Source organism: Glossina fuscipes, unplaced genomic scaffold (genome assembly GCF_014805625.2).
Source record: "Glossina fuscipes isolate IAEA_lab_2018 unplaced genomic scaffold, Yale_Gfus_2 1, whole genome shotgun sequence".
Taxonomy (NCBI): Eukaryota; Metazoa; Arthropoda; class Insecta; order Diptera; family Glossinidae; genus Glossina; species Glossina fuscipes.
The window spans coordinates 3,099,210-3,116,284 of NW_023998415.1; the positions used below are offsets into that span (position 1 = coordinate 3,099,210).

Genomic DNA, 17,075 nt, shown 5'->3' on the forward strand with positions numbered 1-17,075 from the left:
CGGGCATATGGACTTGACCATTTTGGGTGCTATGCAAGTATCAGCTACAGGAGATTTGGCGAATTGGATGATACCGGTAAGGAACATGCGAATATCCTGAATCGATTCGATTAAATTTACCTGGTAAAGTTGTCTTTGCATCCACGTTCGGTATTTATATTTAGGGTAAATTGGTGAAAGGTATGGGTGGCGCTATGGATTTGGTGGCAGCTCCTGGTACAAAAGTCGTAGTTTCTATGGAACATAATGCTCGCGATGGCTCATCAAAAATCTTGGAAAGCTGCTCATTGCCGTTAACGGGCAAAAGTGTGGTGGATTTGATAATAACCGAAAAGGTCCGCTTTAATGTCTAATGTTTTTGTTGTTAATTCCTTGTCTTGTTGTATTTACACATTTCTTTTTCAACTCTAGGCTGTTTTTAAAGTTGACAAGGGCGTTGGCATGACTCTTACCGAAATTGCTGATGGTTTCACGGTCGATGACATAAAAACTTGCACAAGTGCTAAATTCGACGTTTCCGCTGATCTTAAGAAAATGTCCCAAGTTGATGGTTAATTTGTACCTAAATTTTCTCAAAAAGCGATTTTTGTTTATTTTAGTTTTTAGCAAAAATTTTTTAGAAAGTTTCATGAATTCATGTACGAAACACACCATCAATCTCAGTTTTAGACCATAAGGAAAAAAAAAAACACAATTGGTTCGAAATAGTAGATTAGGTTCCAAAAGTGATGTGATAGGAAAAATTTGAACATAAAATTGCATTTATTTTTTGAGTTGTGTAAAGAAAATTATAAATAAATTTTTTCTTTTTGTTGCGAAATAATGCAAAAATTCTTTAAAAAAAAAAATTCTATAATGGTTTTTGAAGTTAAAGCAGTTTCTCATATAATTCTAAGAATTTGAAAAATTTTAAACAATTTTTTTACCTTTTACGTGCAGAAAGAGGCCTCAGAGGCCCCACAGAGTATACGTCCTCTTGATCATCATCAAATTCTGAATAGATTTAAGCATGTCCGTTTGTCCGTCGGTGTAATGTGTGTTGTAAACATTCCCCTGACCGCAAAAGTGAAGCTATCGACAAAATGGCTTCGAATAAACAAATCGTTTTTCGCTGATTTCTCATAAACTATGCCAAATAAATTTGAAAAAATTTAAACTTTTATGCTGTGAGCGATGCTGTAGTACTCGGAAAAAAATCATAAGAAAAGTGACCACGCGTAGCTAATATTATGGTGTATCAAATTTCGATTTTTCCTCAACACCTTTGTAAATCGCAGAAGCAAGCTTCAAAAAGCCCGTTAAGTATATAAATTCTTGGCCAGTTTCAAATTCGACATGGCCGTCTGTTCGTCTGTCCATCTATCCGTCTGCGAAGGTCTGGAAGAGAGCGTGATGAACAATGCCCCGTTCGCAAAACCAGAGATCGCCTACAAATTTGAAAAAGGCTTTTAAAGTGACCCGAACCGGTCAGACGACAAGCCTAGAACGTCCACATGCCTAAGTAGTAGAACTTGTGAACATCTTTGTTTTCCGTATAAGTTGCCACTTTTATTCTGAAAATATAAAAAATTATTCGCGCTAATCCAAATTTAGTTTTTTTCTAGCCTTTTTTAGTACAACAGCCATGGATATAAAAGATGCGGTCATGATCGAATATAATTTTCTTAAATGTTATTGTTTTACTATTTCTCCGCTCTAGTCCACCACATTTTCTTAAGTAATATTTGTGACTTTTTAAGCAGAAAATTAGTCGGTCAGTCGGACGGAACTCTTCAAATTGTAAGACTCGCGATGGATTGAAAATTAATATGATCTTACTGTGCAAAAGGTAAAGGGATTTTAAAAAAGGTAAGGAAAATTGAAGATATAAATAAATTTTCATTAATAAGTCGCAACTTATAGCGGCTATCATATAAAATTGTTTAAAGGTGCAAAGTTACGATAGTTGATGCATGTACGGAGACATATGCACAAATATAGAGCTTTTCATTGAAGGCTACACTCATCACACTTGATCCGAATAAATAGATTTATTTTTGCCGCTTATGCTAAAAGCACACATGTGTCCTACTTTGTCTTAAAACGGTACTAAAACTATTCACAAAAATGCCCCGTGATGTATTTTCAGAAATCCTCTTTAAACTTTTCAAAACTCTTGTTCCACCACGCGCGACTAACAAGCAAGTGTTTGCCGGTTCAAATCTCATCGTGGTAGAGCTTTTTTTTTCTTTCTCGGTTATACGTATAGCGAGTGTTAAGGGCACACAGACCTCCCTACATCATTCTCTTTCTCAACTTTGCCTTTTTCTGGCTTTCGCCGTCACGCGTAGCGTACAAAAAAAATATTAATCGATAAACGCGTAGTATAAGAAATTAGATGAAAGCAGAGAATAAATCCCAATGAAAAGATTCCGTACTAGATCTGCTAAAAGTTACACAAATGTGTTCGGATGGATAGAAAAATTAAAATTTCACTTTTTATTGGAAGAAATTCATTGTACATTTCTTTTGTCGGTATACTAAATACATAAGAATAACGAATGTTTGAAAAATTTGAGTGAAAATAGCATAAATCAAAATATTAGGCCTTAGCTGAATATAAAGGCATTGAGTTTTTCAACTGATTGCTTTGCTAACATCCTTCAAGGTGGCCGATTTGCGAGCTGCGTTACGCATTTGCTTGTTTAAGGCCTGAAATATGGATAAATCGGATTCCGAGCGACATTTACCGCAAAATTGCGAAGTAACCACATGCAATGGACTACGATAATAAATATTCTTGTCCATGTTTAGACCATTCTTAAAATGCGCCCATATATGAAAAAAGAGTTCGATCAGCATGACTACCAGAGCCGCATATATATTGAAACAGAATAGTGTGGGTATCAAAAGAATACGATAATTCGATTTATTATAGGCCAAAATAATATCCTGGAGAGAAAGGAAAACGATCAACAAACAAACATAAAAAGAAATAGAAAAACTTACATTTGATACGCCCTCCATATTCATGTAGTCGTCTCGTTTATATTTCAGTTTTTTAGAATTGCGTTTAGCTTTAAATGACTTTCTGCGGTAGTCTCGATTTAGTTTCGTCTCCTTGATTATTTTGACTATGCCGGGCTCTTGATAGCACTCATGGTGTTTACCTTGCAATTTCTTCTCAAATTCCTCGCCAATTGTGCCGCGTATCAGTTTCTTAGGTATTTGAAAATGCTGCTGTTTTATGTAACGCACTCGAACTTTATCCAACATCGGTTCACCCGTTTCGGCATCATATGGCTGAGTTTGTACAGTCATCGTATCTGATTGTATGTAAACCACTTCACCGGTTTCTGAATTCTAAACATAAATTATTAATATATAATATACGATATAATAAATGAAATATAACAACACTATCAAGCATTAAGAGTATAAAATAGATATATATATATATATATATTTTTTTTTTTTTTCTTTTTTCTTTTTTTTATATAAGAAAGATAATATATCTTATCATTTAGGCCATTAATAACATTAGATCATCTTAGAATACTCGTTTAAAAAAAACGAAAAAAAACGAAAGTGATTTTGTTTGCGAATGTCTTTGGTGCGACTTCGAAATTTGCAAAAATGATAGTTTCTTAAACATTATAAAGATAAAATGTAAAACAAACTAACATAAACACGTGTAAGTCACTTTTACGTATTGTGTACATCAAGGTAACGCATATTTGATAAAATATTTATATAAATATTTATAAATATTTAAAAATATAAATATAAACATATATATAATATTGACAATGCCTTTGCTGAAGTCTGCCCTACGTTCTGAAAATAGTGCAATCTAAAACGATATCTGTCGCTAAAGGTTAAGTATACCATTGTGCATTTCCTTAACTTGTGTACTGAAGTTTTGTCTGGGTGCCCAAAGTATAACTTATATAGGCTTCCAAGTATTGTTAACCGTATAACACGTTTTGTTTATAGCGTCAAATTTGGAGACCATAACTCCTCATGCTTCATGCTTCCTCCTCTCCTTTCTCGATTCCTTCAAACTGCGTGAATGATTATTTACCTCTGCAAAATCATTCACACTCGATCCCCTCGAGAGCCTTCTAATTGAATGACTGCACTTTCCTAGATCGAATAAAAAATCCTTTCATATTAATACCTCGTTTCTCTAACTCGTCGGCTGAACACATCTCAACTGAATGTGAAACCTTTCGATGATTATTTCTTTACGTTTAACTGCTAGACTTATAGTGTATACTTTGTTGTTGGTAGGAATTGATGATTGCGGAGTCTATTGAGCAAGAGCAGCTATAGCTAATGCCATCTAGCTGACTTGTATACCCCCCCATTAAATGTATATATGCAACTAGGTAATACACCTATGGCCTATAAGTTGTAAGGCATATAAATTATTAGGCGTTGGGCAAAAGAGGTATCTCTACAGCAAAAAACGACGTTATACCGATTTTAATAAGTAGAAATCCGTATATATGCTTTATTAGACTAAAAGTCTGAATCGACTTAATACTGCCCATCTGCTTTGGGTTCTATTCCCTCTGATCAGTTCATCAAGCATAATTATTTGAAAGGTAAAAGTGATTGCGTTGCGTGTACCATATGCCCACAAAGAAGAAAAGGCTGTATTCTGCAGCTTTCAAGAAAACTTTATCTAAATATATGATTAATCAGGGATTAGTTCAAATATCGCCCCTAAACAGTCGGCGTATGTATTCATTTAAGATGATAGGTATCATGGATTCATCTAGTTACTGTTCTGCTTATTTTCTATATATTACACGATTTGGGATTGAGTTTCCATGTTAAATTTTTTACTTGAGATGGAGGAGTCACGATTTATTATACCTGCCGCTTGTTCGTCTGTTTGCCCGATTCACATGTTCAATCTATAGGCTACAATTTATGAGATATATTGATGAAATTTGGTAGATTGACATGTTTTGGCTCAAAGATGTATGCTATTGAAAATGGACATAATCGGACTATTTGACGGAGACTTCTCGTAAACTAAACGATTTTGAAGATATTTGGTTATATCAGTTTGATTTGGCGTGAGAGTATTTTTTGAATCTCCCCAATATAATGATGATGACATATTGCACCAAGTCGGCCACAAAGTCCCGTTTTCGAGTCTCTCTCAATTCAAGAAGTCTCATGAAAAGCTTTATATGAAGCAATGTGTACCTCGTAAGCCAGAGATGAATAATAAATTCTTTGAGAAAAAAAATAAGATGAGTTTTTGCTAGATAAAGGCCACTACTCCTTACGTTTCGCATTCCCTCGCAGGTAGCAGAGCGTAAGACTTTTTACTATATAAGTAATGCAATTAAGATGCATGTTATGATTAATTAACTAAATAACGGTACGGTATTTATTTGCCGACGTTGTCTGATTATATAATTTTCACTTTTTTTAACAGTGTTTTCATGGACCTTTATATCTAGTTCATCATATTCGTTTTCTCCACTTACGTTCAAAGTTCATACTGCAGCTGTTATGCTCTTATATTCCTCACTCTAAGCCTCTATATACATATATATAGTTTTGTTAAATGTTTGCAACTATAATGAACATCTATTCGAAAGCTGTAGACATTTTTAATTAGCGTAAATCGATAAGTAGCGCTTACATCAAGAACGATATTAAATTAAGTCTTAATTAGCTTCTTCTCATCTATGTCAGAGATAAGTAAATACATATTTATGGCAAAAATGATGGGCGTTTTCAGTTAATTGTAATAAACGTATATAACCAACTTTAGATTGCTAACTTTTATGCAATGAAAATTATTAGCAACAATGTTTTGAAATTTTTCAATTTTTACGATTTTTTTCCTTTTCTTAATATATTCAGATATACTTAGAATTTGTTACGGCTTTGGAAGCGACTATTGCAAGTCCAGATGGACGGACATTGATAACTTTACGCTTTACGCGCTTTACGGAATTCGTAACAATATGTTCTTTTATTCTTAGCCTTCCTTGCTTGTTCGAAGACGATTCAAACCAAAACCCGTCTTGTAGGTTTCAAAATATTCAATTTAAGTACATTTGAATTTTTTATTTTACTTTTACCTTTTTCTTTTCTTTGGGACGCATTAGGATTTCTCTTCTCGCTACTAATACTAGACATGAGAAAGTTATTCGTGAACAACGTCGATAATAGATGCTTGCATGTATTCTGATCAGCGATATCTATTGGTGGAAATCATAAAATATTGCAAAGCATCAATGTACACGACGGACAAATTCGATGATTTTGACCTTTCTCTACATAAAAAGTGTTATTGCTTTATTCAGTACATACAGACGCTAACCATGGGACGCTCAAAGTTGCACTTCCGACGTTCATTACTTTTGTTGTTTAATTTAAATAACTTTGCCGACGATGCCCACCAAAGACTTTCGGCAGCTGACGGTGCCACTGCCTTATCATCGTCTAATTGTCGGCTTTAATTTTAACGATTTTTTTGTTGTGAATAGCAAGGAACGGCTTGGAAGACCAAAAAAAACTCGAATACAATGAACTGCAGGACTTGTGGGATGAAGACCGAGCTCAAGGTCTCAAAGAACTTTCGAACAGCGTAGCAGTTGATGACTCAACTGTTTCTAGAAGTTTACAAGCGACGGAAAATGGTTTCTGTACAAATGGACTGAAAATGATATTTCGAAGAAGAAGAAAAAAAAGCTTTCTGTGGCGTATTGTGGCAGGTGAGCAAGGGTGATCCTTCTACATCAATTCCAAGGACAAAAAATTATGAGTTAGCCCGTACAAACCATTTACTTGGAGACCGAAGTGGAGTATTCACGGTCATACCGTTTTTCTGTGCATATGGTGAGACCTTACCGATCTCAGTGTAGTGTGAGTTACGAGCTGCTAAAACCGAATGAAACCGCCACTGCAGTTGTCAGACATTGCAAGAGCGGTCAAGGACGCACTGAAGTCCTTCTACACCTTTCGCCATGTTTGCAGAAAGATGGCAAAAAGTTGTAGAAAATATTTCGATTAATTTATATTGTACTAATTTTTCTTAATAAATGCTTTCTTCAAGTGAAAAAATGATCAAAATACAAGCAAGCACCTAGAATAGACTTAAATTATACAATGAGTGACATATCAGTCACATTTTATGCTTAAGTTTATTTCTTTGCTACGCAGCATCCAGCAAAAGCATATGTAATATACTTATGTTTCTTAGATAAGAATACGCGAATAAATTGATAGTACGTTCAGATCAATTTTAATCCGTTACACGCCTTCCTCAAATCTAGAACATTTTACGATCAATTTACGGCGTAAGGACGAGAGCATAAAACGTGAGCGTTGACTCAAAAATTGAAATTGGATGAGATTTACATGGACTGGGAATTATATTGCGTCAACTGATGATTTTGATTATCAAGATTGTCTTGTCAAGCCAATGATCCATAAAATGTATTGACTGTTTCGAGCGCGATCCGTCAGAGTGTTCACTTTTAAATGAAATTGGAGAAACAGTGTAATTTTTATTATTCTCCAAACTTGAAGTGGTTGGTCGGAAAATCCCACATGAAATTTTCTAGGTCGTGTAAGGTTTTTCATTTTTGTTAATCAACTTATGTGTATGCGATTTTTAAGAGGAAAGAAAGGAGACTAAGCGATCCCGAAATATTTACGAAACGAATCCTTACGAACCTTTTGTAATATTTTCTAATGAAAATATTTATGTGATTGCGTTTTAAATAGAATGCTATCTTCAAGCGGTAGGTTCAATATTCAGCAGTCAAGTGAAATTGCGCGCCCTTAGTGCTTCAGCTGCGCTACGTTTCGTACGCCACAGAAATATATTTTCCGATTTTTACGAGTAGAATAAGAGGACGGGGAACAGATTGATGGTAAAGAGCAGTCCGGAACGATTATAAACCTCCGCCGATGAAAGTTACGTCAAACATATTAAAGACTCGATGCTCAACAACCCGAAAGATCTCCCTGGTGCTGCCCGGGTATTTCAAACGAATCATTTAACAACATTTTGAAAGATATCTTCCGCATGAGACGCATCAAATATTGATTGGTGCCACAAACAATCAATTTCTGCAATGGTTCGTTGAGACGCTTTCGTTAAAAATTCAAACTATAGCGTTCCATAATTATCATATTCATTAGACCCATGTGCCTTCTGGCTGTTTCCTAAACTCAAGAGGCTACTGCGCGGACAACGTTTCGACTCGATGAAAGAAATGCAAGCAACTGTTTCGAGTTCAAATAAATGGAGATTGGTCTTACTTTTTGAACACAGTTGTATTCAGCTGATTTTAGTAGAGGATTGAGTAAAAATGTATCATTTTGTATTCGAATTTAATTGTGAGTTGATTTATATATTATTTTAAATGATATGTATTTTCATATATAATGAAACCTTGTAAGAGCGTTGTTTGCCATTAATTGCTGTTAATATCTCATATTTAGATAAGTAATTAATGCATTAGAAACAAATAGAAATCTTTGATTTGTTCTCCTACCCATCAACGAAGAATTTCGGTATGCTAGGTTCCTCAGTCTGTGTGTAACACTCTGAAATTTTCACTAGAGCGAGCATGTTCTTAATAAAGTTTGCTATAGGCCTCAACTATGGTTTCTTTACATTCCGAATATCGCATCGCATTCCTTTCTCTTCACCTATCACGATTAAGTAGCGCCCGCATGTTGTTTTTTTTCTCGCATAAGTCAATCTATTTAAAGCTCAAAATAAAAATAAAAATAAATAAGTTACTTGTACTTTAATGAGTCGACTTTTACCGTAGTCTAACGCCGATAATGGCATGTCCAATACCTTAGAGCATAGTATAGTTGCGAGGGCTCTTTTGAAAATGATCGGAAACCTAACCTCTCTGTCAATTCTTGTCTTAAGGGCTTCGGGGATGTTAGTTTGAAATAAGGTATAACAATGCCCAGCATAAGTAAAAAATTATAATTTATAACTTATAGCAATGATTGATCTGAAATATCGTTTAAATGTATACCTTTTCGGGCCATTGGTTTGGGGTGATGGGGCTCCAAGATTCTTCAATGCAATTTTCTTTTTATTTGCAATTAAATAATTTATGCGAAGAGAGTAAGCGGTGACGTTAATGATATGAATCGTGTTTCTTAATAAAATTATGAATAGTTTTCATGCAAAAAATATGTTTGGAATAACTAAATAATTAAAAAAAGTACAACAGCACAAACAACGAGACGTTAGAACTTTAAATAAAGGAATCAGGCTTTAGTTGTAGCCACTTAGTCACGTAATTGATTTTCAATTAAAATGGAAAAAAACAAAACAAAGCAAATATGAATCGTTGGTTATAATGCTAAAGCATTCAAGAGAATAATTTCCAAATTTTGTAAAATATCGATCATTTGAACTGAACAACATGTAAGAAAATTATGTTCGGCTGTGGCTGGGTCGTCTATGAGAACAATATTTATCAAAAAAAAAAAAACGTCCGAGGGGGGTGGGTGAAAAACCCAGTTTATGTTAGGCGTGGGCTTTGGTCCATTTGACCCATTTTCAATAGCAACCTTCGTGCAAGAACTTCGTGGTTTTGCCAAATTTGTAGCTAATAGTATCGTTCTCGATGTCTAGCACAGGCATTAGGCACAGATGGACAGACGGACTTATTTAAACCCATTCAGAATTTGGTATGCTCTCTTCTGGATGTTGCAAATAAATGACAGAGTGAATACAACCTTCATGCTGCGCTGGTGGATATGAAAAAAAAAAAATAATATGGAAATACGTATCTCGTTTTTTTGTTCCAGAACTTACTAAGTGTAAATTTATTTATTTATTTATTTTTTTTTTTGTAGCTCACACCACTTATAGTACAAGGGTATATTAACTTTGCGCGGATGTATGCAACACCCGACCGATTCAGAATTATTTTCTATATGCATATAATTGCTTTATGAATAACGTTTTTTTAAAAACTAATGCAGCATTTTTGAAAACCTTGCAACATAGATTCTTCGCGGTGTCGTTATATCGCTTCTTATTGTGCATAAGCTGTTTAATCGATTTATAGTTGTAGATGTGGATCAACAGACCTTGAGACGACCAAAGTTAGTGACAAACTTTAGCAAGTCTTGCCGCCTTACGCACTTTAAATAGTTTGATAGAAGATTTTGAACAGAATTTTTCAAAATATTTTCTCGGTTGCTTTAAATGTAAAGCGTATGGCAACAAGGTTTGGTGAATTTTTGATCAGAAACAGCCTAAGCAGTTACAAGGCCTTTATGCCTTGTCTTATTTCTTAAAAAGACGCGAAGCCAAATTGTTGCTTTGCAATCTTTTCGGTGGCCAGCAGTGGGTTAAGCGTTCAATTCAATTTCAAGAGTATGAGCAGCACATATAAAAAAGAAAAAAAAATTATTATATGACTGTGAAATTCTAATTAGTGATGAAGTTTTTTTGCATTACTTTGTAGGAAGTGCTAAATGTAATCAATGAATTCATCGATTTTATTATTATTAAGGGAAACCGTGAGGAGTTTTCTTATTATCGCACATGTTGAGGTTATGTTTGACCGCTATTTGCGTAGAAAAAGACTGCGCAAATGACTCGTAAAGAAACGAAGCGGATAAATAGAGGATCGTCAGGAAACTGTGTTTCTTTAATCGACTTGCATTGCTGATGTCTTTAACGCTTACGACTCGCTATCACTACACAATTTGACATAGCTCGACCACATGCAATGGTCGATATAATTATTAAAAAGCGAATTGTATGCATAATTAATAGCTGGCCACGCATTTACTTGCGCACTTGATAGGCTTAATGCACTACTGTAAGTGTTTCGAAAACCTTTACATATATGTTTTCATATATTATTTACATATCAAAATATAATTATAGTAGATTGTTTATAATATTATGTAATCGATTTCACATAATATTTTCCTGCAATTACCTGCACTGAAAATCCCATTTACTGGCCGTAAATTGTTATTGACTTCGGATGCACACAATGGAGTGATTATTAATAATTTTTTTTGTATTTTTTTTGTATTTTTTTTGTATTTTTTTTTTTTTTTTTTTTGCTTAATTTAACGAAACACACGGAAATTGCTGTTTGTCTATGTTATTATTTCTTAATTGGAGAATGAAAAAAAAAAAAGGAAAATAAAAGAATTAATATGAAAACACAAGCACAAATTAAAAACGAATTAATTCATTGTACAATATAGTTTTCTACCCGTTTTTTATGCATAAATTATATAAAAGTTTTTCTCCTAAAACTAAATAAATTAAATTTCATATTTAGTCATTTCTTTATACATACGCATGCATATTTCTATGTCAATTTTTATCTTAAAGAGTTCTTTATGCAAAATATTGCAATATTACTGTAAAGTGTATCCCCAGGTAAGCATTTCTGTCTAACTTTTTCTATTTCATTCGAAATCTGTTTCCCTAAGTTACTACAGGTATCTAGTTTTAAATAAATACTAAAAGCATTTTATTTTCTTTAAATATAATCTACGTTCTGGTGTTTTAAAGGGAACTGTCTGTTTGTTTATTCACAGATTGACAGAGAAGCATAAAGGGAGAGAGAGAGAGAAAAAGAGAGAGAGAGAGAGAGAGAGAGAGAGAGTATAGAAAAGAAGAGAAAATTAGAAACGTTTATATTTATTTATATATATATATATATATATGGCTAGATACTTACTCGTATATACGTATAAATATAACTAGAGCTAAGCAAGCAAATGTACTTTACCCAATTTACCTTTGCGCTCGGAAAAATATTACTTAGGTATCGATTGCATAGAGAGTTTTTGCATCTGCATCGGTCTAAAGAGTGTTAATTCAACACTTTGGATAAATATTTACAAAATTTTTCAATTCTCTTTTAAGCGATTCGTTTAATCGCTTTCGTCATTTAGGCAAAAACGGCTACGTATTAAATCAACGTGAAACTCTTCCCTGCTCGATTCACATATCTCTACTTATCGTTAATATAAGACATTTTTTTTTTAATTCAAAAGCTGACTTGAAACTTTTCTAAGTTCGCGGAATTCATATGACGGTCGTAGTTAACACTACCTAAAAAGAAAATGCCATTATCAAATCGTTTGATAATACATGGATATATGGCCTACTAGCTTGGTGGGAGAAGAACAACTATAACGTTTTCTTAATTTAAGAGCGAATGGAAGAGCCAAAAGACGTACAAAATTGTGTTGAACATTTTTATTTATAAATGTTACTCATACGATACGATAGTTGAACACCACCTTCCAGAATTTGAAACAAATTGAAATTAAGGGTCTTAGGTGGTAAGTAACAAAAACTACATTCGTTTAGATGCGAAACATTAATACCGTCGAGCAAAGATCAACGCATTAGTATTGAAATGTAACTCGCTAACTGAGGGCGTGTTTTTTATTTTAATATCTTCTGTGGAAAGCGCGCGCGCTTGTAACCCAATTGCTTCGACATACAATCATTTACTGAGCTTTCAATGTCAGGCAAGAGATTAATTGCCAATTGGACGGACACGATTGAATCTTATTGGTAATCTTACGCTGTACATATTTGCATGCGCTATATATGCAGATAGCATTGCTTGATATTATAAACGTAATAAGATATCAAGTATATTCTCATACCACAACAAAGGTTGTTATCCAACTTGGGAACCGATATATAGTTGTCACAACCTAAATATATATGTAACAATATTATGATTATTATTAATTTAGGCAGAGAGCAAATTGTAAGACTAAACTTTTAAAGTACTAGCATCTAAGGCTTTCGGCTTTATTAAAAATTCTACCGCATTTGAGATTCGAACCCACGACCATTGAGTTGCTAGTCGAGACTCTTTGCTTACTCGGCCACTCAGGCGGATGGCGTAACAACAAACGATATATATCTGAAAAAAAATATATATGAATTTATAATCAAAAAACTTAAGATTTCTTAGTATTTATTTGGAAGATCGCAGTTTTAGCTTTTAACGGCATTGTAAATATACTTATGTTGAGAGTGAGACAAGCTCATCTTATGCTGCAAAGAACAGTGCCAAATGAATATTATAAAGGGAGCATGCATGTATTGACTTAAGGCTTCCGCTATATTCATAATGATCAATATGTATAATCGGATTGGAGGAATCCTTAGTATATCAAGGATCACAAGATAGAGCACCGTGTCGCTTGAAGTGCTTTCCAGAACTTGCAATGAGAATCCAAAAGCACATTATACCTTGTTGTGCATTATATGCATTGTTCACAATAGAAATATAAATTTATCCCTACTTTGGATACAATGGCAATAAAATAAATGTCATGTTATGATCACAAATTTTTCTTGTCAAGATATTCTCCTTCTTATCAAACTATTGCTAGAAATGGCCATTTTGAAAACCAATTCCCTGTATAAGCGCCAGGATTACTATAAAGTGAATTCAGCCGTTGTGGTAAGCGGTTTTAAAACCGAAGAAAATACCGTTAGAGAAACTGCGAATTGGTCAAATCTATGTTGGATCAAACTTTTTGTTTTTATTTTGGAAAAAGGCTGATACAACTGAAAAGTCATCCCTTTAATTAACGATTAGAATAAATGATTCATTTTAGAGGTAAGTCAAATGCAATAAAACCTTTAGTTGTTTTAGACAGCGCTGTAAACGCTTTCGAAGAATTCATAAAATTCAAAAAATACATCTGTCATTGCTTTTGAATGATTTTATATTCTTCATAGATGGGGTGCAACGACCGATTCAAAATCACTTTCTGATTTGAGGTAAGCTTGTGTCTATCCGTCTGTTCATTTGATATTCTTGTTTTCTTAACCTACGTCTAGCAAATTTTAACATACTTCGATGAAATTTGGTAGACCGACATGATTTGACGTAAGCACGAAGGCTATTCCGCTACTGCTCCATTCATAGCAATTTTTCGACCGCGTTCCATATAACGCATTATTTTGAAAAGTCACTCTATGAAAAACTTTATTAAGCGAAGTGCTATAGGAAATTTATTGGTGCGTCATTTATTTATTTATTTATTTATTTTAATTCTACTTATACATGAAACTCAACTAAACAAATAACAGCCGAGTTCGATTGGCACTTAAAGCAAAACTTATATTAAATTAATAATAAAACTGAGTATAAGTACAATAAAACAAATAAGAAGGAAAAAAAAAGAAAAAAGAAAAAAAGCATGTACACAACCAGCATAGAGCCACACTTACAACCGGTACAGGACCAAATTGCAAATGAACCCCTAAGCCATCGCACACATCCATAAGGCTGCCAACCGATAATACTTAACAACAATTCATTTTCCAATCATAACGACTTTTAAGGATAAAAGCTAGTTTAGGTAAGACATAGGTAAATCGCGCGTATTAAGCAATGTTGTTTTAATGGACTTTAAAGAGTCCGATAACGAGAATAAGTGATAGACGTCGTTTAGGTTCTTGCAAACTACTCTGAGCGGATTAAACAGCTCGTAATTATATTTACACTGACTAAGCTTAACCAAGATAAAGTGCCTAGAGAAGCGGTTAGGGCCATTAAAGCTTATCTCACCAAGTAACGAAGGCAAGTCAATAGCATCATTTATTACTTTAATTAGAAAGGAAACGCCAAGAACAAACCTACGTTTCTCAAGAGACGGTACGGACAGCAGAAGCAATCTATTTTCATAGGGAGGAAGAGAGGCAATCGGATCCCGACCCAAATTTCTAAAGGCAAACAGCAAGAATTGCTTTTGAACAGATTCAATTGAATCTACATAGCACCTATATGAAGGAGACCACACAAGAGAGCCATACTCGAGTATGGGTCTAACCAAACACATGTACCGCGCTTTTAGTAATATAGGGATCATCAAGCTCTTTGGACTACCTTTTTATAAAACCAAGCGCGGACCTAGCTTTGCTTATCGAGAGCTCAATGGTTTCGTAAAAGTTTTTTGCTTGTTAAATTTATGCAAGCCTTTAAAAGTCTTGCAATGACAAAAAATGAGCTTGACCCACTTTCAAGTGAAGGCCTCTTAGGATACCAATTATTAATTGCGCACGTGTGACCTAGTCGATTAGATCTCTTTTAGATGATCTTGCGAAATATTCATAGCAAATTTTAGATTAATATCTGTTATGTGTTATAAGTTACACTTTTACGCCTATTAAGGACGCCTATCCATTCTCAAACTGTTAAGAATACTTATGGGAAATTTTCATTTCATTCACTGCGACGTTTACGTAGGTAGTAGGTAGTGAGAAAAATAAAAGTCAGAGCCATCTAAACGTTTGTATAGGTTACTAGTAAATATGTGAAAGGGTGTTTGGTAAATATCTATGACCGTTTTTTTATGCTGTCTTCATGTAGACCTTATCACATGATGTGACTCATACAAAAAGCACAACTCCTATACGCGTTGCTTTGATTATAGAATACAATTCTTTAGCATTTTTAAAGTAAAAGTTCCATAATACTATCTAATGTCTTTTCCATGTACATCCACCTCTAAAGTTTCATTCAAAGCTTTATTTTCATTCTTTGAAATAAAAGAAATAAATATACTAATAGATGGCGTTTTTAAAGTTATTAAAATGAATTTTGCAAAAAATTCATTAATTATTACACGAGTTAATACGAGAGTTTCTAGAGCATACGCTGGTACATTCTCGACTATTAAAAGTTTATTATCTGTTCAGGCGCCATTGCACACGTACTCGTTGAACCAAAATATATGCCCTGGAGATACTTTAGAACGTTTGTTTTGGATTAGCCCGGCAGTCTGTAGCGATTTCTTGTTCGTCGTTTCTTGTTCTCCCAGCAAATGGGATTTCGCATTAAAATCTGGCGCACGAATTGTGCGAGAAATTTCGATTGGAAGCAATGAGCAAACTTCTATTTGCCTCACGGTAAATCATTGCTCCGGCCGTCTTCAATGGATAGATGTTGGTGGCTGACTTGGTGGCCATCTGGTCCATCTTTGTAGATAATCACATATATATATGTATATATACATCTTCTACAGGCTGAAAAGTAATGAGTGCTATAGGAATGTTAATAGGAGGACCATACCCGTCGCAAGGAAGCTAAAAAAATGATGCTTATAAATAGTTTTCAAGCTTTAGTATATTATCTACTCTAGATTACAAGTTACATTTTTTGGGCTATGCATGATGAATGTGATTGCGATCGGGCCGGATTTGTTTTTATTTTTTCTTTTGATTTATGCATCAATTCAAATAAAGATACAAATGACAAGCTTCAACTATGAACGTCAATCGGCAACGATTGGGCAACGAAATACATGCTTTGCATTAGGCACCTGACTAATGAAAATTCTTGAAAAAGGAAATTTTGCTCCACACTGGGTATAGAAATTGAAGAACTTTTTGCTTTCTATTTATACTTTGCGCTACTGTCGGTTTAGGGGTATATAAACACGTATGCAGATCTATCACAATACTTGGGAAATGACTTAAGACAGACATACTTTTTGGTGAATTGCTTTAATTTAGCCGGTGCTTTAGCCGTAATTTTTGAGATATTTTGATGAAATTTGGGTGCACTAACGGGTTTTGGGCGAAGGACGATCGCTAATAAAAGTGCTTTGCTTTTCATATGCCGCCTTGCTTTGCAAGCCGTTGTATGAACAAGTGTGTTAGGCAAAGTAGTGTAGGGCACTTAATACTGGGCCAGAGCTGATTATAGTATTTTTTTATTAGATTTAGATATTAGGAAACTTTAGCAAAGATAGCGAACTTTAGAAGAAGCGTTTTGCGTACTTGCAGCATGATATATACGACAGAAATGATAATATAATTACAAATTCTTGGTCATATACAAGTTGTGTAAAAAGTGCCTGAAATAACAAAACAAACAAACAAACAAAAATTTACCTGATCCGTTCATTACAGGGCTCACTGGTGCTGTGCAATTAAGCTGGAATCGATTAGGCCAGTCTTTCATACAGTTTTCGCAGATTGCGTTCTACAAATCCAGTGAATATTTTTTTAAAAGGCTTCCTCCGAAACGGTCGTTGTAGACTGCCCGGGAAGAAAAACT

At 34.2% G+C, this 17,075-nt stretch overlaps 2 protein-coding genes across 4 annotated transcripts in view; one reads left to right on the forward strand and one right to left on the reverse strand.

Moving 5' to 3' along the window:
- The window catches only part of LOC119631375 (succinyl-CoA:3-ketoacid-coenzyme A transferase, mitochondrial), a 5,422-nt gene extending 4,765 nt beyond the window's left edge, over positions 1–657 (forward strand). Inside the window, 3 exon segments of the mRNA XM_038023525.1 lie at positions 1–76; positions 165–335; positions 412–657. The exon segment at positions 1–76 is cut by the window's left edge and continues 98 nt beyond it. Coding sequence (XP_037879453.1) covers positions 1–76; positions 165–335; positions 412–555 — 391 coding nt within the window. The 3' untranslated portion in view covers positions 556–657.
- Positions 658–1,592: 935 nt separating this feature from the next.
- Positions 1,593–11,486, reverse strand: LOC119631376. Of its 3 annotated transcripts, XM_038023528.1 has the most exons (4): positions 11,325–11,486; positions 10,953–11,132; positions 2,989–3,342; positions 1,593–2,931 (listed from the first exon to the last, which is right to left on the reverse strand). In XM_038023528.1, exons 2-4 carry the CDS (start codon positions 10,968–10,970, stop codon positions 2,617–2,619), a joined length of 687 nt encoding a protein of 228 aa, XP_037879456.1. In that variant the 5' UTR covers positions 10,971–11,132; positions 11,325–11,486; the 3' UTR covers positions 1,593–2,616. The 3 variants fall into 3 exon arrangements, with proteins under 3 accessions (XP_037879456.1, XP_037879454.1, XP_037879455.1); XM_038023526.1 differs by having other exon boundaries at positions 1,593–3,342; XM_038023527.1 differs by lacking the exon at positions 11,325–11,486 and having other exon boundaries at positions 1,593–3,342; positions 10,953–11,299.
- Between the last annotated feature and the right edge of the window lie 5,589 nt (positions 11,487–17,075).